General features: G+C 36.6%; 3 protein-coding genes, 1 long non-coding RNA gene and 1 other non-coding gene across 6 annotated transcripts; 3 read left to right on the top strand and 2 right to left on the bottom strand.

Moving 5' to 3' along the window:
• Window positions 1–153: 153 nt before the first annotated feature.
• CYSC1 (cysteine synthase C1) lies at window positions 154–4,290 on the top strand. Its single transcript, XM_018128825.2, has 10 exons — window positions 154–520; window positions 1,265–1,374; window positions 1,497–1,554; window positions 1,655–1,918; window positions 2,145–2,282; window positions 2,391–2,442; window positions 2,730–2,809; window positions 2,939–2,998; window positions 3,549–3,629; window positions 3,930–4,290. The coding sequence occupies exons 1-10, from the start codon at window positions 350–352 to the stop codon at window positions 4,026–4,028; spliced, it is 1,113 nt and encodes a 370-aa protein (XP_017984314.2). The 5' UTR covers window positions 154–349; the 3' UTR covers window positions 4,029–4,290.
• Window positions 4,291–5,039: 749 nt separating this feature from the next.
• Window positions 5,040–6,260, bottom strand: LOC18614119 (uncharacterized). The gene is made up of 3 exons (XR_016025284.1): window positions 6,130–6,260; window positions 5,454–5,536; window positions 5,040–5,363 (listed from the first exon to the last, which is right to left on the bottom strand). It is a non-coding gene; the product is annotated as an uncharacterized LOC18614119 (long non-coding RNA).
• An 82-nt stretch (window positions 6,261–6,342) lies between these two features.
• TRNAY-GUA (transfer RNA tyrosine (anticodon GUA)) lies at window positions 6,343–6,430 on the top strand. Its single transcript is given in 2 exon segments — window positions 6,343–6,379; window positions 6,395–6,430. It is a non-coding gene; the product is annotated as a tRNA-Tyr (tRNA).
• A 2,916-nt stretch (window positions 6,431–9,346) lies between these two features.
• Window positions 9,347–21,219, top strand: BRM (transcription regulatory protein SNF2). Its single transcript, XM_007051705.3, has 14 exons — window positions 9,347–10,086; window positions 11,305–12,627; window positions 12,768–14,120; window positions 14,695–14,807; window positions 15,095–15,182; window positions 15,306–15,392; window positions 15,577–15,669; window positions 15,752–15,835; window positions 15,919–16,122; window positions 16,459–16,701; window positions 16,785–18,341; window positions 18,427–18,972; window positions 19,651–19,902; window positions 20,280–21,219. The coding sequence occupies exons 1-14, from the start codon at window positions 9,874–9,876 to the stop codon at window positions 20,925–20,927; spliced, it is 6,804 nt and encodes a 2,267-aa protein (XP_007051767.3). The 5' UTR covers window positions 9,347–9,873; the 3' UTR covers window positions 20,928–21,219.
• A 467-nt stretch (window positions 21,220–21,686) lies between these two features.
• On the bottom strand, window positions 21,687–24,442 carry UBC6 (ubiquitin-conjugating enzyme 6). 2 transcript variants are annotated; one of them, XM_007051703.3, is made up of 6 exons: window positions 24,357–24,442; window positions 23,871–23,950; window positions 23,318–23,432; window positions 23,168–23,220; window positions 22,951–23,079; window positions 21,687–22,009 (listed from the first exon to the last, which is right to left on the bottom strand). In XM_007051703.3, exons 1-6 carry the CDS (start codon window positions 24,431–24,433, stop codon window positions 21,879–21,881), a joined length of 585 nt encoding a protein of 194 aa, XP_007051765.3. In that variant the 5' UTR covers window positions 24,434–24,442; the 3' UTR covers window positions 21,687–21,878. The 2 variants fall into 2 exon arrangements, with proteins under 2 accessions (XP_007051765.3, XP_007051764.1); XM_007051702.3 differs by lacking the exon at window positions 24,357–24,442 and adding an exon at window positions 24,053–24,280.
• Between the last annotated feature and the right edge of the window lie 2,750 nt (window positions 24,443–27,192).

The raw sequence follows: 27,192 nt of genomic DNA, 5'->3' as shown, positions 1-27,192 counted from the left end.
TTCTTCTATTTTGTGGTTCTTCAATTATGAGCAATTCTAATATTAATATATAAAATTTCAGAAAGATATCGCTGGTATAAAAGTCATGAATAAAATTTTCACATAGCAATGTACCAAAAAAAAAAAATCTTACTTGGTCAATATTAATGACTTCAAGCAGTAACTGTAACTGTGAGTAACAGGTGCTTGTTTCAACTTTATGTCTTGAAAGTCTGCATAAAAAGGGCTTAGTCTTTAGACCATTTCAGCATTTTAAAAAAGATTTTGCCACCCACTCTTCTCCCAAAGATCAGTTTCTGTCTGTGTTTTCACTGTGGAAGTGTAGCAAAGTCTTTTGAAACCTCCATTAATGGCTGCTCTAAGGAGCTTCCTCAAGAAAAGATCTTTAACATGCAACGAGCTCATGATGGCAAGGAGGCTGGTCTCCACAGAACCCATCATTGAATCTCCTTTTGCTCAAAGACTCAGAGATCTCCCCAAGGATCTTCCTGGTACTAAAATCAAGAGGGAAGTTTCCCAGGTAATCTCTCTCTTATCCCCTCTAGCTCCCAATGAATTTTTCTCATTTCTTTTGGGTTTTTACTACTGCACTATGTTCTTGGCCATTGCTCCATTGGTTTCTTTTCAGCTTTTCGAAAGTTGTTTATCATTCAAGATTAACATAATTCCCATAATCTCAGAATGTTCTTACATACTTAATTTTGCTTGTTTTCAATCTCTTTTATGCAAAATCTTCTTCTCTTTTCAGTTTTCCGTTTTGTTGTGTTCTTCTCTTCCAGTGCTTCTCAGCCTATTAAAACTTATTCGATTCTTAGAAAAGGAGACTTTCTTTTTCTTTTATCTTTAAAACTGATCCTTTTATTACTTTCCGCTATTCAGGAAGTGCCACTTATAGATCCTCTGTATTTTGTTTACTTCATTGAATTGTCTTTCAGCCGAAAATAATCCCTCGTATACCGTATTTGTTGGTTTTTGCTTGGTGAAGACATTTTAATCAAGTGAGCTTGCAGGTGCAAAAGGAAGTTTTAAGGATGGCTAAGCTATGCTTAACTGTCCAAACCCAGCAAGATATGCTAATTAGGTTTTATAAAGAAGAAGGAAAAGCTGAAAAAGTAAATGATAAGATGTGTCCAATGATGATTATTTTAAAATTGTGCTTAGGCCATGTTCTTTAATCAGTATGGGGACTGTCATAACTCGTGAGCCTGTTCCATCAATGAAAGGATTATCCTTTTTTTAATAATTTAATTCTTCATATTTTCAGCTAATTGGAAGAACACCCCTTGTTTTTCTTAATAAAGTAACTGAAGGCTGTGGAGCATATATTGCTGTGAAGCAAGAGATGATGCAACCCACTGCTAGCATCAAAGACAGGTATTACTTACTTCAGACCCCTCCATGGAATACATAACTTTTACAATTTATTACAGTTTTACAGATGTAGACTATTTGATCTAGGCCAAATGGAAATTAATTATACACTTCTATGTCACCAGACCAGCAATGGCCATGATCGCAGATGCAGAAAAGAAAAACTTAATTGCTCCAGGAAAGGTCGGCTAAATGGCTTTTCTGAATTGTTGATGCAAACTGTGAAATGCTATATGATTCTGATTTGGTGTTGAATTAACTTATTTATCAACCTTATGTTTAGACAACTCTGATAGAGCCCACATCCGGTAACATGGGGATAAGTATGGCATTTATGGCAACCATGAAAGGTTATAAGATGGTTCTAACCATGCCTTCTTACACAAGCTTGGAGAGAAGAGTGACCATGAGAGCATTTGGAGCTGATTTAATACTCACTGATCCCACCAAGGGGATGGGAGGGACGGTGAAGAAGGCTTATGAACTTTTAGAGTCTACACCAAATGCTTTCATGTTGCAACAGTTTTCAAATCCAGCCAACACTCAGGTGCAGTCTTACATCATTATTTAATTCTGCTTTATTAACATGTTAACAATTATACTTGGGTTAGATTTCTAAACCATGCTTTTGCTAATAGTTTATCACTATGTTAGATATACAAATGGATAGTTTTGAATTGACAATGAAATCTTCATCGAATATGTCCTCAACCTCTTCCTTTCCAAATGTAGATTAAATGACTTATTTGAGTTATTTTAAACTGGAAAAACAGGTGCATTTTGAAACTACAGGCCCTGAGATCTGGGAGGATACTCTCGGTAAAGTTGACATCTTTGTAATGGGAATAGGGAGTGGTGGTACTGTTTCTGGTGTCGGACAGTACCTCAAATCCCAGAATCCTAATGTAAAGGTAATTAATTATTTCTTCCCAAGTTCACTCCTTGTAACATCAGGACAAGAGTATACTTTCATATTGCTTCATTTCATTGCTGATGTTGGATTTCATTTTTAATGATAGATATATGGAGTGGAGCCTGCTGAAAGTAATGTATTGAATGGTGGCAAACCAGGTAAACTTTGTGTTGATCTTACTTCTATGTTGTTTCCTTCAGGTAACTTCTCTGTATGCAAGGATGAAAGCAGTAATTAACTAGAACAATATTTGAAGCTTCGGAATTATTTAATTTGGAGCAATGGCAAGTGTTTATAATTAGTTACTGGTTTCTTACTTGGTTTTTTTTAATTAACTCAGCAACCAGATAAAAACAGAGAATTACCAGGAAAACAGGACAGTAAAGATAATGACTTCATTTTATATAAACTCCCTTGCAGTCTCTGATATTATCAATTGCAACAGGTCCTCATCATATTACTGGTAATGGAGTTGGGTTCAAGCCGGATATTCTGGACATGGATGTAATGGAAAAAGTTCTTGAGGTAAACAATGTCCTATTTACATTTTTAGTGTCAGGAAAATATTTTAGAGAAAGGGGGAGAGAATAAGAATCTGGTATCTTGTGTTGGATATCTGGTTCGTTGTTGCTTATGGTGGGTTATTGTTGGCAGGTCAGCAGTGAAGATGCAGTAAATATGGCAAGGGAATTGGCATTGAAAGAGGGGCTCATGGTAATAATCCTAATCATGTTTCAGTTCTTTCTTGTCAATAGCTTCCTTACATAAGTCAAAATATTTCGTTCTTGTTCACATTTTCACTTAAGCTAACCAGAACTTATTTGTGTTTAGCCAAGTTCTTTCACTCATGAGCTTTTTCATTTTGGTTACTATTTAGTACTATTTGTTGGTATCTATGAATATGGCTGTCTTTCAGAATCCTTTTAAAATTGCAATATAAGTACCCAGGCTTTTGGGTTCGACATTTGCAAGCTCTTAGACTGGTGCTTTAGGTAAAATTTTGTTGACATCTGTCTGACTAGATAATTCTTTCATCCTCATTCCTTGGTTATATACAACTGAAAACCCCCAATTTCTTTTGGAAATCATTAATCATGATGGAAGACACCAAGAAACCTATTATTGTTTCTGCTGTGGATAGATTTCCTATCTTCTTTTCTCTCTTATGTATGTACTTCTTCATCCTGAAAAGGCATGAATGGATTGTGACCATGAGGCTTTACTGCTCTATAACTAAGATCTGCCAATGCTTTGTGGTATGTAGGTTGGGATATCATCCGGGGCCAACACTGTTGCAGCACTCAAACTTGCAAGATTGCCTGAGAACAAAGGCAAATTGATTGTGGTAAGCACTTCTCCTCAATTTCCTATGAAGAGTATATAATTAAAAGTTTTTTAGCAGGAGAGCATAAATTATATTACGGTATTGTTCTTTTTACGACATATGTGAGATCTTTAGACAATGTAAAATTTGAGTAGTGTAAACATGTTCTGAATAAAATTGTTTTATTGGTTTGGGCGATTCTATGTTTGATAGTAGAAGGCTATACTTTTCAGAGTATATTGAATTTTTCTTTCTCTTTGTGTAATGCAATATCAATGGTGATTCTAATTCGATGTTCTTTTGTTTTTTTATGAAAATCAGACTGTTCATCCAAGTTTTGGGGAGCGGTACTTGTCCTCTGTCTTATTCCAAGAACTAAGGAAAGAAGCTGAAAACATGCAACCAGTTGCAGTTGACTAAATGCCTTCAGAGTCCATGTTCAATGCCTCATGCCTCATGTTAGGAAGCTCTTGTGAAACCAAATGTTTCGTATTACAAGGAAGCTTCTCTGGCATACATACAAAATGTTTCAATGAGATATTTGTACTCAATGTTATTAGGAATATCTCTTTTGAACCCTACTGTCTCAATTTACTCGTTGAACTCTGTTGAAATCAAAACAACAACTTGGTCTTCTATAAAAATTTGTATGCAGAATACAGTTCACTTATTGTGCCTTCAAGGACTGCCTTAAAGATCAATTTTTGGTCTACACAAGTAATGAATCCGTCCTCATAACAATTCATTAGCTAAATCAGTGACGATAACTTCACAAGATGTTAGTGGCTGAACATTTGATGCTGACCAATATGGAAAAAGAGTCTGATCAAACATAGATTACGACCTTCCAAAAACCGAACCCAGTTTTCTCCATGGATCATCAATGCCTAAATGTCAGTCAGTGCCACGGCCCGTGAATTTGCACAACATAAGAAAGGCCCGGTGTGATCCATGGTAGCCAAGCTCAAATGGAAACTCCCGTTGGCAGGCCAAAGAAGGCCAGCCCATGACATCAGGACACACCAAGAAATCGATTCGTCATCAAACTAATTTCAGTCCTCCTTTGTTAGGAAGACCTGCTAATTCCATGACGGCGGCAACGTTTACAAGGGCCAAGGCAAACATGAACTTAACGCACCCATGATAATCGGGTTTGCAACATACAGAACCTTCCGAAGTGGCTCACAGAATACTGACACATCTTCACAACTCCATAAAAGTCGTCCTGTGTTCTTGGGGTTCAAGTTTGTAACCTCGATATCCCCCGTTTTCTTCTAACTCCAAAAAGCGAGCTCCAAATGGGTTCTCACTATTTTGAACAAAGAGGCCAGGTTTTGGCCATTGCCATGAGAACGAGCAACAGTCCCTTGGCTTCTTAGCTTCTGGTCAATTGTTTTTCCCACTTTTGTAATCATGGAATATACACATTAATGAACAATAAATAACAAATCATTACTGAATCAATAAAATAACTTCATATACAGCACTCTTTCTCTGAAGATCAGAAGGGAGGAAATCATTGCAATCAATTTGAACATCAAAACCCTTGGTCGATACATCTTTTGCTCCAGAGGAAGCAGCATCACCCTCAACTGGAACCTCATCCACACCAATAGGATCATTGTGTATGGGAATCCCCTCTTCATCGAACTTGCCATTGCACTCATCACAACATAATTCTTCCTTTATCTCAGCTTTATAAGTATCATGTACTTTAGCTTGAGAGTTGATTTTTGCAATTACAGTTGATTCATTCTAAAAAACACAGAAGATTGAAAGGAAGAAATGCACGTAAATATAACAACGACGAACAAAATAAAAGAAGAAATTGAAGAATGCATTTACTTCTTGAGGAGACACGTGTTTCCTTTTTGTCTGGCGAAGCTGTAACTCTCTCCTCATCGTCTTCATCATCCACACTTATTTTCCTTTTAGGAGTGAGGGCAAAATGTTGATTCAATAATTAGCAATAAACTAAGATCAAAATGGTTAGCATGGTGTGGTGTGAGACATGATCAAGAACTGAGGTTCATCCAACTATCAGTCCATTTTTGGAGCCTGGACGGCTGATCACTCAAAAGAAAAAGAGACGACAAGGCTCAACTTAATCCATGAAGATAATTGAGCAATGAGACCATGAAATTTGATCTCCCATCCACACTAAACTCAGAACTCTTGACATTTTAAGGTGATCCAATCACAGTTTGGAATTTCAACCAATACATTGAAGCGACCCTTGGACTTGGCCTAGTTAAAGGATAACTAACCCTTTGACTTAGTCTAGCTAGACAGTTTTTCAATCCTTTATCCCTTCTCAACAATTATGTACCATTGTCCATTGAATATTGTTCTAAACAATAATTAATAAACAAAAGAAAGTAAGATATGTGAGAAAAACAGAAATAAAAAAGTCGACTATCTGCATGTGAAAGGGAAAAATAGAACAAAGAAAAGAAAGATCAGTTCTCATGCATTGACTCCTTCAAGAACAAATGGAAGAAATTATATTCTGCCTTGTTACCTGAAAACGGAGACTGGGGTGACGCGGGCGGGAGAGGTTCTGGAAGCAACAAGCAAGCTCTGTTGGTTTCTTCTCGGTCTTTTGATAAACAGGGGAGGCAGAACCACAGAAGGGTTGGCAAGTGATAAAATTCATCGCAGAGGAGCGTAAATTTAGATTTTAAATAGAGGAGAATAATGATTTTATAATTTTTGAGGAAAGCAGAAACAAAATCCGACCTTAGCTCAGTTGGTAGAGCGGAGGACTGTAGTTGTTACAGGCTGTCATCCTTAGGTCGCTGGTTCGAATCCGGCAGGTCGGATACTAATTTTCTTTCTTTTCTCAACTGACTCTATTTAAATTTTACTTATTGTTAACAAGGTCTCTATTTAAATTTTACTTTTATAAATAAACAAGATCAAGCCTTTATAGCCCTTATAATTAAAGTGTGTAAATAAAAAAGACAAATTAAGTTTTAATTAATGACAATCTCTATTTAAATTTTACTTAAGATTAACAAGATCAAGCTTTTATAGCTTTTATGATAGGTGTGAGAATAAAAAAGACAAAATTATATTTTAATTAATGATAATTAATCAATAATTAGTTATAATAGTTTATTAGGCATAATATCATGGTCAAGCGATATTTTTTCAATATAAAAAAAGCTGTGAGAATTAGCAATCCTCTTTAATTTTACAAAATCCACCATTCTTTTAAAATGGAACTAAAATTTTCATTTTAAAATGTTTAATTGCTTGAATGAAATTTAATGTTTAAAGATATTTTAGTTTTGGGGTAAAGTATTTCTTATAGTCAAATGACAAAAGATGGTCCATTTATTTCTTTAAAGAAAAGATAGTCCATTTTCATACAAAATTTATGTAAATATTAATATTCATATGAGAATGTTTAAGTATATAATTCCTGCCCATTTTCAAGTGCTATTTTCCATAAATTGAAATTTTTGAACTTCTGTTTTTTCTTTTTATGCCAAACTCTTTATCCTAAATAATTGCTGCCATCTCCTTGTTCTTATATAAGGATGTGCATACGATTAAAATGGCTAATTCAATTATAGATTTTTCAAAATCGAAAAAATCAAACTTTCTCTCAAAAAAATTTGAAACTGAATAAAAAAATAATGATAATCGAAAATAAAAAATTAAACTATTTTGGTTAATTCGATTCGATTATTGAAAATCAAACTTATGAAAAATATACTAAAATTAAATATATGTTAGATATCAAATAAAGTTTGATTTATGTGCTTTAGTTCATATCAGTATGATTCTAAGTATAATTTTTTCACACCTTAACTTAGCTATAATAAGAGTTAGAATTTTCTTGAAAAATATTTGCGTAACTAATAAAATTACCCTTCTTCATATAAACATATATGAACATTTTCCACTTCAGTTAGTTCGGTTGATAATTTTTTCAACCAAGAACTAAACTGATTAAACCGTTATAACTAAATATATTTAACTAAAATAATTGAATACTGAATTAATTGAATTGAAAAATTCAAACTCATGTTAATTTGATTATTTGATTTGATTTCAATTTACACACCATACTGTTGTACACATGTTTGTACGAGAAGAAGACACATAATTTTTAACCAAATACACATGACTTAAGTATTAATGAAGCAATATCTATCGCATTAATGAACAATAAAAATGAAGATTATATTAAAAAAATGCTAAAATAGTTGAAATGAGCTTCTTTCTTTACCCCTTTATACTATACTTGGTAGGAAGGGAAGAAAGTAGAGGGAAAGAAAAAAGGCAGAGCGAGAAAATCTTTTTTTTTTCCTTTTGTATTTAGCTTGAAAAATAAAAAAATATATAAAAGGAAATTATAGATAAAATTATAAATAAAATTATGAACAGATAACTCTAATTTAGATCTTGTTCATGAAAAATCGTTAATAAATTAAATTTATTATTTTAAAAAATATTTTGATGTTTGATAATTATTTTTTAATAAAGAAATAATACTATGAATATAAAATTATTTATAGCCTCCTAAATACAGCAAAATTTTATTCTTGACGGTATCTAATATAATCTTAACCGGTACTTGTTAAGCAATTTGTTAACGTTTTCAATTTACTCCCAATAAAGGCCAGTGATCCTCGTGACGCGAGTCAAAATCAATGGGTATTAAGATTGTTTATTTTCTAATTAATCCCTCACAATCTTTCTTAAATGCAAACCCAACCCTTTTCTTTTATTGGCATAACTAAAAAAAGTTTAAATTATTTAATTAAATTTAAATATAATTTTATTATTTTATTATATTTAATCGAGATCATATTTTTATTTTGAGTTAAAATAAATCTTTATAACTAACTAATAATTGTTAGTTAAAATCACAACTATTATTTTTATATTATGTTGATTAACAATAAATTATTTTTTTTTAAAAGTCACACATAAAATGATAAATATTATTTTGATTAATGATATATATTTTTTTGATAATGATACTTAAATAATCATTAATTATAAAAAATTAATTAATATTTATTTAAATATTATATATTTTTTAATTTTGTACAGCAAACCAATCCGAATTTAATTTTGATGCAGATTCGTGGGCTCACACAACTTTAATTGCCTTCGGTGAGAAAGGCCCCACTCGAAACCTTCCAAACAAAGCCAGAACCCACCATTGACACGTGGCATAAGATACCCTTCAACAACTCTCTTTTTCTGTTTTGCTTTTTTGGGAAATTCTTAATCTCTTTTCATTATGTCTATTTATTTTAAAGAAACGTGACATTATCTTAAATTTTTTTGCCACTAAACTCTATCTTAATCACAAATTATTAATTTTGAGACTGGAATATTTTTCATAAAGTATAATGAAATTTTTTTAGAATATTTTTTATGCATAAAAGTTTTTTGAAAGAAGTCATATGCATATATGCCTAACGTAGCGGATACGTGTTAGGCGGCCATTGGTGAAATTCTTTCCTGGATTACTATTTGTTGAGCTCGTCAGATATTTCTTGGCACTTTCATGCTTTCAGGGGCTCTCTCCTGTAAATATCACAGAAATCCCGGGCTAAAGTTTACAATACTCTACCCTTTCCGTAAATTTCTAACCGTAGGCACCTGCGTGGACCCCACCTCTCAAAGGAAAGCACTACGCACCTTACTGACCAACGCGCAAAGCAGCAGAGCATCAATAAAAGCAAAAGTCTCCTCATTACCAGCCAAGAGAAAAAAAAAAGTTAACCCCTTCCCAAATTTTTACAAAAAAAACTTTAAAATATTTTAAAAAATAACCCCACTAGGGTTTGACCCCAAAAGGAAAATTTTTTTTGCAAAATTGCGTGAAATTTCAGAGAGAGAGAGAGAGAGAGAGAGAGAGATGAGAGGTTAGTGGGCAGTGAGTCGAATCACCGATTTTTGATTTTTCCTCGTTTCCGTCAAGTTCGCTTTCTGGCTTAACTCATCAAGATCTACCCTTCATTTCAACCGTAACTTTCGGATTTCTAGAGAGAGAGAACAAAAACAAATTTCAATTATTTGTTTTGTTTTTTGGGGTTTTAGTTAATTTATATTTTTAATTTTCTTTGAACGTTGGGATCGGAGGGCAAAAGAGGGGTTTTATTAAAAAAAAGAATTAAGGATTTTGGAGGGATTCAAATTGTGAGAGTGGAGGGGTTTTTTTTTTTGTTGCAATTGTGTTGTAATAAATTTGGAATTTTCGGGGGGATTTTTGTTAAAAAATTGGGGTTAGTTTTTTATGCGATCTGGTGGTAGAGGCGGAGGTGGGCCCAGCCGGAACCCGGGGGTGGGCCCGGTGGGGCGGGCAGCATCCACATCGTCCGCAGCTTCGCCTTCTTCCTCTTCATCGGCCGTTTCGACCCCTCACTTGGGATTTCATTCGGTGCCGCAGCAACAACAACAGCAGCAGCAGCAGCAGCAGCAGCAGCAGCAGCATATAACGTCTAGACAGGTAAGGGTTTATGAAATTTCAGTTTATGTAATGGAAGTTTGGTTGAACTGACACGTAATTTGGGAATTCAGTATGCTTTTGCAAATGGGCAGTGATGTATTGGTGAATTTGGCGGGTTCTGGGATTTTAATTTGGTGCAATAAATGCAAATTCTGATGTAATTAGGATAGTACACAAGGTTGATTAGTTTATTCTTGGTAATTAAATTGCTTTTGGGGGGTTTAAAGGAGCATTAAACTTCTGAGCTCCTTGAGTGTGAAGGGAATCAAGGCACTCAGCTTTTAGGTATTAGAATGAGGAAAAATAGCCTTTACATTCCCGCTGTAAGGCAGAATTTCTTTGGTATATCCCTATATGTGGGTGCAACTGAAATGGTTGCTATGTGTTATCCTTTTCTTTTAGAAAGAGTAAGAAAAAAAATTTGAATTCTTTTTTTGAAGTATCTAGTTACTGAACCTCTGTCTCCACACAGCACGCCCACTCCCAAGAGAAGAATAAGAACAGAGAGAGACAGAGAGTGATATGGAACTGTTCTTTAGGTTCTGCTATAGAATTATTGAACTTGGATGCATGTGTGAAAGCATAGGGCAACAAATGTGTTGTTGAGGCTTGTTAAAAGTATTATTGAGTTCCATGTCACAATGACTTTAAACACAGTATCCAGTCTTTTCTTTTTGGTAGAATCCACGTGATTACCCTCGCAAATGTCTCGAATTTGTTTAGATGACCTGAAATTCTCTCCTCAGCTGTGATGTGTAAATGAAACCTAATCTCCGATCTTCTTTTACCCTCTGCCGGTTCAGAATGGATTAAGAAATTGTTATTTTCCATATGTTATTTGCTGGCTGGGTTGGAGTAGTCCTTTTTTTTTTTGTTTACCATATTAGTGTATTTACTGCTTTGATTCATTATTATGTAAAGTAGCAAATCCCATACCTGAATTGTATGCCTTTCTGATGGATTTCCTTTGCGATTTGCATATCTGAAGAACACATTAATGTGGATGCCCTTAAATCCTAGATGTTCTAGTCACAGCAGATACCTAACTGGGACTACTACGCTTTTTTCTTGTTTCCTTAGGATGTCATGCCCTGATTAAAGCATTGGTGGTTCAGTCTTATATATGCTGAAGTCACTGAGTGGCTCTAAGTTGAAGATAAAGTATTTATTTAATAAGTTCATGCATTATCTTTGTGCATTTGTATTTGTTCTTTGCAGTCATTACAACAACAATTACTGAGAAAACCTGAAGGAAATGAAGCCATCCTGGCATATCAAGCCAGTGGTCTTCAAGGTATGATGGGGGGAAGCAATTTTCCTTCATCTCCAGGCTCCATGCAACTGCCTCAACAGTCCAGGAAGTTTTTTGATCTCGCTCAACAACATCCTTCTGCCCAGGAGGGCCAGAATAGGAGTCAAGGTGTTGACCAACAAATGCTGACCCCTGTTCAGCAAGCTTATTACCAGTATGCTTACCAGGCTGCACAGCAACAGAAGTCAATGTTGGTGCATCAGCAAGCTAAGATGGCAATGTTGGGCTCCACATCTGGTAAGGATCAGGACATGCGAATTGGAAATTTAAAATTGCAAGAACTTATTTCCATGCAGGCAGCCAATCAGGCTCAGGCATCATCCTCTAAGAACGCATCTGAGCAGCTCAGTCGTGTTGAAAAGCAGATGGATCAAGGACCACAGTCAGTTTCTGACCAAAGAAATGAGCCCAAGCCACCTGCCCAGGCAACAGTTATTGGACAATTAATGCCTGGAAATGTCTTAAGGGCTATGCAGGCACAACAAGCTCAGCAAACTGTTCAAAACATGGGAAGCAATCAACTCGCTATGGCTGCACAGTTGCAGGCATGGGCACTTGAGCGAAATATTGATCTGTCACAACCTGCAAATGCCAACTTGATGGCACAGCTTATTCCCCTCATGCAGTCTAGGATGGCTGCCCAGCAAAAAACAAATGAAAGCAATATGGGTTCTCAGTCATCACCTGTGCCTGTGTCCAGGCAGCAGGTCACTTCTCCGTCAGTTCCAAGCGAGAGTTCTCCTCGTGGTAATTCATCCAGTGATATATCTGGTCAGTCTGGCACTGCAAAAACCAGGCCAACAGTTCCACCTAGCCCTTTTGGCTCAACTTCCAGCACTGGGGTGGTTAACAATGCTAACAACATTGCAATGCAGCAGTTAGCCATTCATGGTCGAGATAACCAAGTGCCTCCTAGGCAGCCAGTTGTGCAGGGAAACGGGATGCCTCCTATGCATCCTCCACAATCATCTGTAAATGTTAGCCAGGGTGTTGATCCATCTTTGCCTGCAAAAAATTTATTAGGCAGCACAGAAACAGTGCAAATGCAGTATCTTAAACAGTTAAATCGATCTTCTCCACAGCCTGCAGCTCCTAATGATGGAGGATCAGTTAACAACTTATCATCACAAGGGGGAGCAGCTACCCAGATACCGCAGCAACGTTTTGGCTTCACTAAACAACAGCTTCATGTTCTTAAAGCACAAATACTTGCATTTAGGCGCCTGAAGGTATACTAATCTCTTTCCTCCACTCTGTCCTTGCCCCTTTGACCATTAATGTACTTTTTATGCCTTAATTTCTGACAGTCACATGAAGTTTACTCAAGAAATACTTAGTGGTCAATGCTGATTTTTGTGATTATTAACAGAAAGGTGAAGGTACACTTCCACAAGAGCTTCTTCGAGCCATTGTTCCCCCACTACTTGAGCAGCAGCAGCAGCAACAACAACAACAACAACAACAACAGCAATTACCTCCTTTAGGTGGAAATAATCAGGAAAGAAATGGTGGAAAGATTATAGAAGATCAAGTGAAGCATTTGGAGACGAAGGAGAAGGTTTCGCAGGCGGGGCCATCCACCAATGGACAGAATATACCTAAAGAGGAAGCTTATGCAGGAGATGATAAAGCAACTGCATCAACAGCTCATATGCAAGGTGTGTCAGCCTCGGCCAAGGAATTTTCATCTACATTGCCTGCTGGAAAAGAAGAGCAGCAAAGTTCTGTCTTGTCTGCTAAGTCAGACCAAGAAGTTGAACGTGGTCTTCCAAAAACTCCAGTCAGAAGTGATTTAACTGTGGATAGAGGAAAGGCTGTTGCATCACAAGTTTCTGCATCTGATGGAGCACAAGTTAAGAAGCCTATGCAAGCAAACTCTGCCCCCCAGCCAAAAGATCCTGGCTCTGCCAGAAAGTATCACGGACCACTGTTTGATTTTCCCTTCTTCACTAGGAAACATGACTCCTATGGTTCAGCAGTGCCTAACAGCAATAATAATCTAACTTTGGCATATGATGTCAAAGATCTGCTTTTTGAGGAAGGCATGGAAGTCCTTAGCAAGAAAAGATCAGAAAATTTGAGAAAGATTGGTGGGTTACTAGCAGTAAACTTAGAGAGGAAAAGGATTAGGCCGGATCTTGTTCTTCGACTGCAAATTGAAGAAAAGAAGCTTCGACTTATAGATGTGCAGGCACGTTTGAGGGATGAAGTTGACCAGCAGCAACAAGAGATAATGGCAATGCCTGACAGGCCATACAGAAAATTTGTCCGACTGTGTGAGCGTCAACGTACTGAGCTGGCTAGACAAGTACAGGTCACTCAAAAGGCTCTGAGAGAGAAGCAATTGAAATCCATATTTCAGTGGCGTAAGAAACTCCTGGAGGCTCACTGGGCCATCCGTGATGCCCGAACTGCTCGCAATAGGGGAGTTGCCAAGTACCATGAGAGAATGCTACGGGAATTTTCAAAGAGGAAGGATGATGATCGGAATAAAAGGATGGAAGCCTTGAAGAATAATGATGTTGAAAGGTACAGGGAAATGTTGCTGGAGCAGCAGACAAGTATCCCTGGTGATGCTGCAGAGAGATATGCAGTTCTTTCATCATTCTTGACGCAGACTGAAGAGTATCTTCATAAATTGGGAAGTAAAATAACAGCTGCCAAAAATCAGCAAGAAGTGGAGGAGGCAGCAAATGCTGCTGCTGTTGCTGCACGGTTGCAGGCATGATTTCTTGACCTCTCCCTCTCTTCTACCCTCTTTTTTTTTTGAAAGTTATTAACCTGCTTTCATTAAGAAGGAAAGAATGAAAAAATTCTTTCCAGAAAGAAGGGCCTTTACATTCATACCTGACAGCCTGCACCTGCAAGGTGGACTATACACCCATTTTAACAACAAAAAATCACCCCAGAATCCCTAAAAGACAATCAAAGAGCAAAGCCAGCCCCCGACATAAGAACAAAAGAAACCAGGGCAGCCACCATAACCCCAGCGAAACCCATTATCCCATGGGGTTGGAAAAAACAGAACCTGTATGGAGCTGTACATCCAAGCATTTACAGAATTCCCCCTCAAAGTATGAATACACATTGAGATAAATTCCTCTCTTCTACCCTCTTCTGGTTGTCTTTAGGGCTTTTCCCCCCCTTCTCAGTTCCTTTAAATCTTTTGGACTGATTGTGAACCAAAAAGATATCCATTTCCTCATCCCTATGATTAAAATTTTTTTTGGTTAAGCCCTATGATTTAATAAGATTACATGTTACTGATTTCCTTATTTTCTACTTCTTGACAAAAGGGTCTATCAGAAGAAGAAGTTAGGGTAGCAGCAGCTTGTGCTGGAGAGGAAGTAATGATAAGAAATCGGTTTATGGAAATGAATGCACCCAGGGATAGTTCATCAGTTAGCAAGTAAGTTGTGTTTTTGATTACATGGTTTTCATTTTATGTTCTTGGACTTAATGATAATAACAGTTTTGTGCTTCATCATGAAGCATGAGTGGGATGGGGTGTATATTTTGTGACAGTTAGGTGGGGCTTATGTGGTGACTTTTCTGATGTTCTTTAGTTCAATAACTATAATCTCACATAATGAATTTGCATTTATAATTTATGTTTTCATTTAATCTAAGGATAATTCTCTCAGAAGGTACCAAATTTATGGCAAGTTATATGTCATTTCTTGTGGTTGTCAACAGGTATTATAATCTTGCTCATGCTGTGAACGAGAGGGTCATAAGGCAACCATCAATGCTACGAGCTGGAACTTTACGAGACTATCAGCTTGTAGGTTGCTATATTTAAAATATTGGGTTTACTCCCTACCTTTTTCTTTTTTTACTTTTAATGTACTTTTATTTGTTATACTAAGTTAAATTTTTTATGACATATGTGTATTTTATTTGGCAGGTTGGTTTGCAGTGGATGCTTTCTTTGTATAACAACAAACTCAATGGTATCTTGGCTGATGAGATGGGTCTTGGGAAGACTGTTCAGGTAGTGTTTTGTTTTGTTTTTTTTTAAATAAATAAATAAATAAATAAATTGTGAGTAACACAGCAGTTTCATATGTCATTTGCGAAGTAGACAAGGTGTTGGAATAAGTCAGAGCATTATATTTTTTGGTAGATAATCATATGATACAGTAGGGCTGTTGTTAACCTTTTACCTTATCGTGCAGGTTATGGCATTGGTTGCTTATTTGATGGAATTCAAAGGAAACTATGGTCCACATCTTATAATTGTTCCAAATGCTGTTCTGGTAAATTGGAAGGTTAGTTTTGTTTTTGCTTTATATTGATGGTTATGACATTTTCCCAGTATCTTTGAACAGAACTAAGTAGTCCTTTTTGCAGAGTGAGTTGCATAATTGGCTACCATCTGTGTCATGCATCTATTATGTTGGTGGAAAAGATCAACGTTCAAAATTATTTTCTCAAGTAAGAACTATAAGTTTTTGTATTTACTTGTTTTTTTAGTGTCAAAGTTTGCTAAATTTTCTTTTGGTTTTCATGTTGCATAGGAGGTTTTGGCAATGAAATTTAATGTCCTTGTGACAACTTATGAATTCATTATGTACGATCGGTCAAAGCTTTCCAAAATTGATTGGAAGTACATCATAATTGATGAAGCACAGCGAATGAAAGACAGGGAATCTGTTTTAGCTCGTGATCTTGATAGGTACCACTGCCAAAGGCGTTTACTTCTCACTGGGACACCATTACAGGTCTGTTAAGCCAACTCTCTGATATGATTGGAAATTGAAACAAATACACACACATACATTATTTATGATACAGATTTGAAACCTCGGACAACTTATTTGCTTTACTGTTGTGACTGACTTCTACTTGTAATGGTACGACCATTATTCATTAACAGGACTTTTTGCCATGCTTTAGTTTATATCTCACAGTGTTGCTTAATTGAGGCAATGAAATAAGATGCCTACTTACCTTTCTCTTTCCCCAGGCTCAATGTCATCTATATATATATATATATTAAGTTTATTATATATGTATTAGTTATTGATGAGTTGAATGGGTATTTTTGTATGCCACAGAATGACTTGAAAGAACTCTGGTCACTGTTAAATCTTCTCCTTCCTGAAGTGTTTGACAATCGCAAGGCATTTCATGATTGGTTTTCACAGCCATTTCAAAAGGAAGGCCCTACGCATAATGCAGAGGATGATTGGCTTGAGACTGAAAAGAAGGTTATCATCATCCACCGGCTTCATCAAATTCTAGAGCCTTTTATGCTTAGACGTCGTGTTGAAGATGTGGAAGGTTCACTTCCTCCAAAGGTACGCTGTTATAGCTGTCCTACTTTGGTTTTCGCTTATCGTAATGCTGTTTCTAATGATATTATTGCAATGGCCAATTGCAGGTCTCAATAGTTTTAAGATGCAGAATGTCATCTATTCAGAGTGCCATTTATGATTGGATAAAATCAACTGGGACTCTTCGAGTTGATCCTGAAGATGAGAAGCGTAGGGTTCAAAAAAATCCAATATACCAGGCTAAGGTGTACAAAACTTTAAATAACCGGTGTATGGAGCTTCGCAAGACATGCAATCATCCTTTGCTAAATTACCCGTATTACAATGACTTCTCGAAAGATTTCCTTGTAAGATCTTGTGGGAAATTGTGGATCTTAGACAGAATCCTCATAAAACTACAGAAAACAGGGCATCGAGTATTGCTCTTTAGTACCATGACAAAGCTCCTGGATATCTTGGAGGAATACTTGCAGTGGAGGAGGCTTGTTTACAGACGTATTGATGGAACAACTAGCTTGGAAGAGCGTGAATCAGCAATTGTTGATTTCAATAGCCCTGACTCTGACTGCTTTATATTCTTACTTAGTATTCGTGCAGCTGGGCGTGGTCTAAATCTTCAAACTGCTGATACTGTTGTTATATATGATCCTGATCCAAACCCTAAAAATGAGGAACAGGCAGTTGCTAGAGCTCATCGAATTGGACAAACAAGGGAAGTCAAAGTCATTTACATGGAGGCAGTTGTTGACAAAATCTCTTGTCATCAGAAGGAGGATGAACTAAGGAGTGGAGGTACAGTTGATTTTGAGGATGATTTTGCAGGTAAGGATCGATATATGGGATCTATTGAGGGCCTCATAAGGAATAACATTCAACAGTATAAAATTGACATGGCTGATGAAGTTATTAATGCTGGACGTTTTGACCAGAGAACAACACATGAAGAGAGACGCATGACTTTAGAAACATTATTGCATGATGAAGAGAGGTATCAAGAAACTGTCCATGATGTTCCCTCCTTGCACCAGGTAAATCGCATGATAGCAAGAAGTGAGGAAGAAGTTGAGTTGTTTGATCAAATGGATGAAGAACTGGATTGGACTGAACAGATGACTAGTCATGAACAGGTACCTAAGTGGCTTCGAGCTAGTACAAGAGAAGTGAACGCCGCTATTGCTACTTTATCAAAAAAGCCATCAAAGAACATTTTATTTACTGCTGGTGTGGGTGCTGAATCCAATGAAGTGGAGACTGAGAGAAAAAGGGGGCGACCCAAGGGGAAAAAGCATCCTAATTATAAGGAAATAGATGATGAGAATGGGGAATACTCTGAAGCAAGTTCTGATGAGAGAAATGGTTACTCTGGGAATGAGGAAGAGGGAGAAATTGGAGAATTTGAAGATGATGAATTTAGTGGTGCTGTTGGGGCACCACCTACAAATAAGGATCAGTCAGAAGAAGATGGCCCACTTTGTGATGGTGGTTATGAGTATGCCCAGACTTCAGAAAACATTAGAAATAATCACATACTTGAAGAAGGTGGTTCTTCAGGATCATCACTGGACAGTCGAAGACCAACACAGATAGTGTCTCCTATTTCTCCTCAGAAATTTGGATCTCTCTCTGCATTAGATGCTAGGCCTGGTTCCGTTGCGAGAAGGCTGGTATGTCTCTTTTCCTGCAATGAAGTTTAACTGTCTCATTTATCAATTTCTGCTATTTTCTCATGTTATTATTATAATTTGGCAGCCAGATGAACTAGAGGAAGGTGAGATTGCAGTATCTGGAGATTCTCATATGGACCACCGGCAATCTGAAAGTTGGGTTCATGAGCGGGATGAAGGTGAAGAGGAACAAGTTGTCCAACCGAAGATAAAACGAAAGCGTAGTATTCGGGTTCGACCTCGTCATACTGTGGAAAGGGCAGAGGAGAAATCTGTCAATGAAGTGCCTCATCTCCAACGTGGAGATTCATCTTTGTTGGCTTTTCAGCTGGACCAAAAATACCAATCACAACAAAGGACTGACACTGAAACAAAACCAACCCGTGACCGCAATGCTTTCAAGCATGATCCAAATGATTCATCTTCAAAAAGCAGGAGGAACTTACCTTCAAGAAAGATTGCTAATACATCGAAGTTGCATGCATCACCAAAGTCTGGTAGAATGAATTCCATGTCTGCCCCTGCAGAAGATGCTGGCGAACCCTCCAGAGAGAGTTGGGACAGTAAACTGGTTAATACAAGTGGGTATTCGGATTTTGGTGCTAAGATGTCTGATGTCATCCAAAGAAAGGTATGGTTGAAGTGACTAATTCTTCTGGTGTTTGGATTGTGAATCTGTAAATGCTGCTTGATATTGCCTCTTTTTTACCATTACTATTTTAACTGTCACAGAATTTTTTCCTGGTCACTATTTATAAGTTGGAATTGCCTATCTGGCTTTGGTATTTTGAATTGCTTGATGGTGTTGCTTATAGCTGGCTTACACCATTGCTTTGAGCCTCTTTAATCTCTTTACCTCCTCCTTTTGGGTCCTTTTTTTTTGCATCTAAGACTGCAGCATACTATTTTAGATGTTTGTATATTTCCATTTTGGTCTCTCATTGATAAATATGGTTTTGGTCTTGCTAGGATAGACATTTGGATAAGTGAGTGTCTACTTAATGCATGATGATATTTTTTACGAGATTTAGCAGATATTTTGTGTTCTATAATATTTTGGTTCTACCTGGTGGTTTGCTTTGCCATGTCGATTACAATTGGTCTTACTGTTATTTAGTCTTGAAGTCATCGATATTTTGCATGGCTGGATATGTTTAAATTTGAAACTTTGTATATGAAAATAACTTACCTTAAAGAAATGAGTAGTTTTCTACTTTAAAGTTATACCTGATTTAATTGCTCATGTATGACATGTTATCTCATGCTATTTGTGAATTTAGTGATTGACTAGAAAATATCATATTTGCAGTGCAAAAATGTGATTAGCAAGCTTCAGAGGAGAATAGACAAGGAAGGTCAACAAATTGTACCACTTTTAACAGATTTGTGGAAGAGGATTGAAAACTCTGGTTACATGGGTGGAAGTGGAAGTAATCATTTGGATTTACGGAAGATTGATCAGCGTGTTGACAGACTAGAGTATAGTGGAGTTATGGAGCTTGTGTCGGATGTGCAGTTAGTGTTAAAAAGTGCAATGCAGTTTTATGGGTTTTCACATGAGGTATAATTTCTCTTTTAACTAGACCTGTATCTGTATATTTTCATACTCTAATTCATCTTTCCATCACTTTTTTTTTTTATTTTTCATGTGGATTTCTTTTAACTAGACCTTCTGTATCTTTACATTTTCATACTCTAATTCATCTTTGCATCACTTTTTTAATTTTTTATGTGGATAGTCTTTCTGGAAGCAAATACTTTGAAAGCTTTACAAAGAAGTGAACCTATTTGTGTTTGCGTCAATGCCTAGAAAGTTTTATCAACTAGCAAATGTCCCAATTTCCTTCCGACCAATTGAACTCCAATATATAGTTCTGTAATGTTCTCCTGAATGTCCTGATCTGTCTACTTACTCTGGAAATGTAATTGAATTCACAGGTCAGATCTGAAGCAAGAAAAGTACATGATCTGTTTTTCGACTTGTTGAAGATTGCATTCCCAGATACAGATTTCCGAGAAGCCAGAAGCGCTGTATCTTTTGCTAACCCAGTATCTACCTCAACTTCCACTCCATCCCCTAGACAGGTAGCTGTTGGGAAGAGACAAAAGCCAATAAACGAGGTGGAACCTGATTCAGGCCTCGCTCAAAAGTCATTGCAACGTGGTTCCACTCATGCTGGTGAAGATGCAAGGGTTAGAGTGCATGTGCCCCAGAAGGAATCTAGGCTTGGGAGTGGAAGTGGCATTACCAGGGAGCAATATCAACAGGATGATTCTCTCCTAACTCATCCAGGGGAGCTGGTTATTTGCAAGAAGAAGAGGAAAGACAGGGAAAAGTCTATGGTGAAGCCTAGGACTGGATCAGCTGGCCCTGTTTCACCCCCAAGCATGGGTCGCAACATCAGGAGTCCAGCAGCAGGATCAATCTCTAAGGATTCAAGACTGACCCAGCAGACCACCCATCAGCAAGGTTGGCCCAACCAGCCTGCTCATCCGGCGAACGGTGGTGGTGGGAGTGTTGGTTGGGCCAATCCTGTGAAGAAGCTGAGAACAGACGCAGGTAAAAGGAGGCCAAGCCATTTATGACTTTATAGAGGGTAGTGTATCGCATGATGAAAAAATTTGTTGCCATTGAGTACAAGTGCGGAGTGTATTTTGTGGCTCTTCATGGCATGTACAATTGCAATAGATCATACCATTAATGTAGTTTAGGTTCCTTGATCCCGCATTGTATACCGGTCTTTCCATGGTTTCAATGCAATAGTTTTCATATCTGCTCCTTGCGGGTATTATTATCCAGTATTTGATAGCTGAGACTTTTGTAAAGTATATATCCGTCCTTCATTTTAATATTCAGGGTATTATCCCAACATAAAAAGAGTGCATCTTGCCATTGGAGCAATGACTAGATTACACATTTTTTAGTACAATAACTAGTGGAATATAAGGCTAGTAGTCTTTGAGCCTGGAAAATTGAGGACAGATTTCATCTTTGCTGTCCAATCCAAGTATGGTTCTTGGAAAACTGCCCTTGTGAGAGAAAGAAAGGCTAAAGTACGGGTTAGCCACGGATCAAGGGCAGAGCAGCAGAGATCTAAACCATAAAACAAAGCAACCTGTAATCAATCCATGACGTGCCCGAAATGGTATCTATGTTTAAGTCAAATGAGCCCAAAGACTTTTCCTAGGTAAAGCACAATGTACATCTCACGACGTCGTATCCATGCCAAGTCACTTTTTCTTGGTAATCCAACATAAACTTAAATCTTTGTTAGGCAGACCTATCTCTCTCACAATGCCTTGGGGTGCTTCACTGCACGAATTTCTTGCAGGACAGAAGACAAATACTTTACAAGTAGTTTTCATATGAAGACAAATTGTACATTTATTTACAATGACAGCAGAAACTAATGGAGGATGAGAAAAATATCACCACATCCCTAAAACAAGTCTACCTTGACTTGAGATTTGGCTTAACAGAATCAGAAGCATCATGTACAGATTGATACAAATAATTTTAAAGGTTAAGGATAGACACTACGGATCTGGTTGGCCAGCCACTGCATCGTCACTTGAATCATAATCTTCTCCGCTCAGTTCCTCATCACTGGTTTTTTCCTCAGGGGCAGCTCCTATGTCTTCTGGCTTGGCATATTTTTCACAGTATTCTAGGTGATGAACTGATGTTAGAGACAGTAAAATCATATTGGCTCAAATATAATAAAATGCCTAAATAGAGTAATTGGGGCATAGAAGTGCATCATAAAACAATGATATCATTGCAAAATGTGGAAGAAAAAGAAGAAAGAAAGAAACAAGATACCGGGTTAAATGTTCAGGGCAACAGAATCCTTCTTTTTTTTTTTTTTTCAGCTACAGGGCCAAAAACCTGTCAAAACTTCTAGGCTTATGCTTAACAGAATTGGCAATCATCTACATGTGATGCAAATATTTTGACACTACAATAAACTAAACAAGACACTTAAGAAGACAAAATAAATCATCCGAGAGCTAAAACTACTAGCATTTTCCCAATTTATAGCAGAGCAGTCCACCATAGCTCTCAACTTGGACCCCTCATCCAGCAACGCTAAGAATGCTTTCTATCGTTCACCACAAGTGCACCTCAGTTATACTCAAATGAGACTCAATATCTGGGACATCCTAACTAAACCTACGTAAACATGAGTTTTTAAGGATTTTAATGTCATATTTTACATTTTCCTTGCTGAAATATAATCAAGATAAGCAAGATAAACTTTGTTACAGTCATTAGATAAGCAACACTCTAGCAGTACTCTTAAAAGGCAAAATCGTTCGCTCAATCCAGCAGGTACATAGAGTAAATCTTGTTTCAGGATCAGCCACCAGAAAATAAAACAAACTCTAGATGTCATAAATTCTGAAAACGTTTCCACCTATCTTTTAACATGCCATGTAAAGATCTTACCAAAGTGTCACCCGGGCAGCAAGCAGTTACGTTATAAGACAGTCAAGATTTATTATAAGCATATGCTCGAGAAACATGGTATTCAAATAAGCAATGCCACAACTAGGAATCATTCTTAATTTTTTTTTAAGAAAAATACCTAGGGGAAAATGTTAATACCTTTGACTCTTTGTTCATAAGCACCTCGGTCACGCATCATCAGAGCTGCAGCCTCTCCATTCAATGGGTCTGACGGGTTCGGATACAGAAGCAACTGTGGAAGGAATACTTCGAACACATTTACCAGGTCTGCAAAACACCGAGATTTGGAGCTAAAAATTCTATTATCCTAAAGCAGCTCAGAGTTGCATCCAGAAAGCCTGATAAGTATCCTTACCAAACATGGGGCTCCAAGTCTGATTAATAACGTCCAAACAAACTGACCCTGACCTGAAATTGTACATGATTTCCTCTTCAAGCAGATGAATGCAGTGAACTACCCAAATATAGAAAATTAAATAATCATAACTTTCTTTTTTTAACTCACATCTCATCCACATTTGGATGGTAAATCTTATTAACAAAGCCTATAGAAGGAGATTTATACGGATAAGCATCTGGTAACTCCACTCTTATCCTCCATACACCTCCATGATAAGGACCTGCCATAGTCAATCATGTACAAAATAAGGCCAAAAAAAGTGTCTTTTTGATCCAAAACAGAAGACCCATTTCCAGTATAGCATTAAAATTGGTAAGGCCATTAAGTACAACTTTAAAAAGAACCCATGTAGCAAAGATAGTTCAATAAATCATTAAAGGGATATCTAAAATAAGTAACTAAATGAAGGAATCAAAGCTAAAACGCAGTTGCAAAAAGCCATAGAATTGAAAACTATAATCTTTTTAATCACAACCACTAAGACTAGCTCAATAAAAGAGGGTCGGAAGGGAAGAACAGTCAAAGCTATCAAGAGCTAAGACTTTAAGACCCAGAAAACAAAAGCAATTCTCCCAAAAGAGAAACTCCAATAATTTCCTATAAAAACAACTCAAATATGGAAATGAAACAAAAAGAAATTGGGTTAGTGGAAATTTACTTTCATTGGGTCCACTGAAATGTACATAGAACTCTTGCATGCTATCATTGATCATCTCCACCTTATAATCACTCATCATCCTAGTAAAAGGAAACCAATTTAAAAGTCAATACAAACCCCTCCCCCCTTCAATAAAGAAGAAGAAGTAGAAGATAATTTCAAAACTTAATTAGAGGATTAACAGTTTCATCAAGTCCATCTCCCGGCGTTTGCTTGGTGAAGACATAATTAGATAGCTCTCTTTTCCTTTCTTCGTCCTTTTTCCTTCTTTGCTGTTTTGTTCGGACAAAGAGATAGAGATAGATAGATAGAGAGAGAGAGAGAGAGAGAGAGGATTTGGAGAGATTGCGTTCCTGGTTTGGTGCAAGCTGAGATAAGCAGTTTGCAAAGACAGGTTTCGAACAGCAACGAGTAAAATTCGCGAAGATAAAAAGGGGAAAATTTCAATTCAGGGACCTTAATTTTTTAGTATTATCCATCACATACCTTGCACAGTTGCACGTACTTTTCCAGGATTCCTCTCCTTTAATTTTTGGAGACTTCTCAATCACGCCCCTTCCCATTATGAAGCATTATAGTTTTTGTCTATGCCTTGCACGTCTGCAATTTCCCACAAGATTCCTTCTCCTTTTAAAACACTAATTTTTAAAATAAATTAATGATGATTAGATGTCCAAAGCAATAAATTAAGGCTAATCTTAAATGAAGGCTGATGTTTGAGATTAGGAACCGTATTAGACAGACCAGCGTCATCTCATCTCATAAATATGTAAAAATAAGTATTTAATTTTTGAAAATTACTTATTTTAAATTTATTTATTTGTAATGGATAAAATTTATACACAAATAGTCTATCAAATATAAATTAATTACAAAAAATGTTTCGAAATAATAAACTTATTTTAATGTTGAATTATGACGACGGAGTGGTCAATATCGTCATTATTGTGGACATCATGCATGCATAATTTGTCAAGGCCATCCAATGAATTGAACCAATTGAGTGGAGGCATGAATAGTTGGGTGTTCGGTGGGCGGTCCATAAGGCCAATTTTGATGCTGGTATAAACTTTGTCGGGTTTTACTTTTTCTTACAAAAGGAAAAGAATTTAATATAACATAATTGGATTTAAGTATTTTGTTTATGAATCTGTCAAAATGGTGCAAATATTTTATTTTTTTTCAACATAATATTCTAAGGCTAGGGGAGGAATAAGCCATAGGTTATTTTAAAAAAAATGCTTTACAGTCCTTAAATCACAAAGAAAGGAAAGGACAGGGTACCTTTTTCATGAAGGCATGTTCCTGGAATATTTCATGGCATATTTAAAGCCAATTCGTGTTGAATTTTTACTCTCTCTTTTTCTCTAAAGCAAAATATACTTATTGTGTTACACCACTACCCATGTTGAGAATTTCTTTTGTCATAAGAGAGAGAGATTCCTTTGTAGCAAGAAAAAGCCTTGCTGTTGATAATTATCACTAAGATATATGACTATTAATTAAAAATTAAACGAACAAAACAAAAGAGTTGAATTATTGATACTTTGTTCTATGTTAATGTAATTATTCAAATGTAAATATCATTAATCAATAATTTTTTAAATTTAAATCATGTAATTTTTTAAAAAATTTAAATTCAAATTATTAGTAATAATTGACTTAATGTAGAAAGTTACGTGCCCTTTGCACAACCCATGTCTTGCTTTGTTTTGCTTCCCATTGATTCTAAGAAAGCCTTACAAAATGGAAATGTAGAATTAGATCTCGTAGGGCTTTGAGCTATTACCCAATTCAATTAACCCAGGGATATATGCCTTGGACATTAAACAAATGGAATCCAAGTCGTGTGCAAAAGAAAGATTTCTTTGACCAAAGTTTTGTGCAGGAATATACTAAAATTATCTTATATCTTTGGGTTTCATCGTCTGCCACGCAACTCTTCATGGAGTCAATTTAGCTGTTTGATGAAAAGGAAGGTTCTCTTCGTCGCCTCCCCTTTTCAGGAACCGAATATTTGACAAACAAAAAGGAAAGGACACCCCAAACAAAACAACGGGAGTTATTTTTCCTCAAGCCCCCTCCCAGGTTTTAATGGTTAACATCCTGACCAAAATTGGGGTGTATTTCTCTTGTAACCCTTTTGCCTAGTTGTCAGGCACATTGCAACCTTTCAAATTTGAGTACTGAGAGTTGACGGATCTTTATCCTTATCGTCCAATCCCACCGACTACTTATCACGGGACCATTTGCGATTTACACCAGCTATGGCCGCAAGCCATAAGCTGGAAACCAACCCATAGAAGAACACAATCCAACTTCACGGGTGTTAATCCTGTTTTGACAGCAATTCTTCTACCTGTCTCTCTGAAACTATAGTGACAAAAAAAATATATATATATATTTTTTTCAATACTTTGCTTCCAAATTTGTTGTTATGGAAAAATATTTAGCCCTGTCGCTTTTCGATTTTAAATGAAAGTGCATGAGATTGGAAAAGTTGGATGCAAATACATCATAATTATTCAAAGCCATGTATGCTCAACAAAAGCCAAGTGTAGTAGTCCACATCAATCAATAAGATATTATTTGTATTGACCCATTAAGTCTTACAATTTTATTTCTTAAAAAGCGCCTCAAATGTTGAAAATGATATAAACACTTTAACACCCGATGGATGTGAAATTCATGGTGCTCCTTTGAAATTGTGAAATCTTCACTCACCCCAATGAATTTCCACTTTTCTCAACGACACATTGCTAGAACTTAAAATTCAACTCTGATACCAAATGTCATGATTTGTATACTTAAATATTCTAATACACAACCGATATGAGATCCACAACACTTCTTTAAGATTGTGATCTAGGGCTATGGTTTGAAAAGACGACTTACCTAAATGATAAAAGGAATAGAATACAAGACACTGTGGCTGTTGGATGTCAATAGCAAAGCCAAAACTCCCTTTGATATCGGCTATCCTTCATGTGACCTTACAGCTCGGGAATATAGGAAGATTAGAACTCTATGTGGCGGAATTACTATTTCTAGGTCATTGTCTAAGAGGGGAAAACTGTGTTGCACCTAAGAGAGGCTTGTAGCTTTTGTCAAAGACAGCATTATTAGAGATCTAATCATGTTCACCCATTTAGACTAGGCAAAAACCAGTTCCTGAATCACATACAAAATCTTAAACCTAGAATGCATGATGTATCAAGAATTACTGATAGACCAAAATTACTGTTTCTTTATATTTTTTTTAGCTATATCTTTCCTTTAACCTACTGCCCCTTGCTGCTAGGGTTGCTGTGAAAAACTTCGA

This window comes from Theobroma cacao, chromosome 1, assembly GCF_053813885.1.
Source record: "Theobroma cacao isolate CCN51 chromosome 1, ASM5381388v1, whole genome shotgun sequence".
Lineage (NCBI taxonomy): Eukaryota > Viridiplantae > Streptophyta > Magnoliopsida > Malvales > Malvaceae > Theobroma > Theobroma cacao.
Note: the sequence above shows the minus strand (reverse complement) of the source record. Positions and strands in the feature narration are given on the sequence as shown.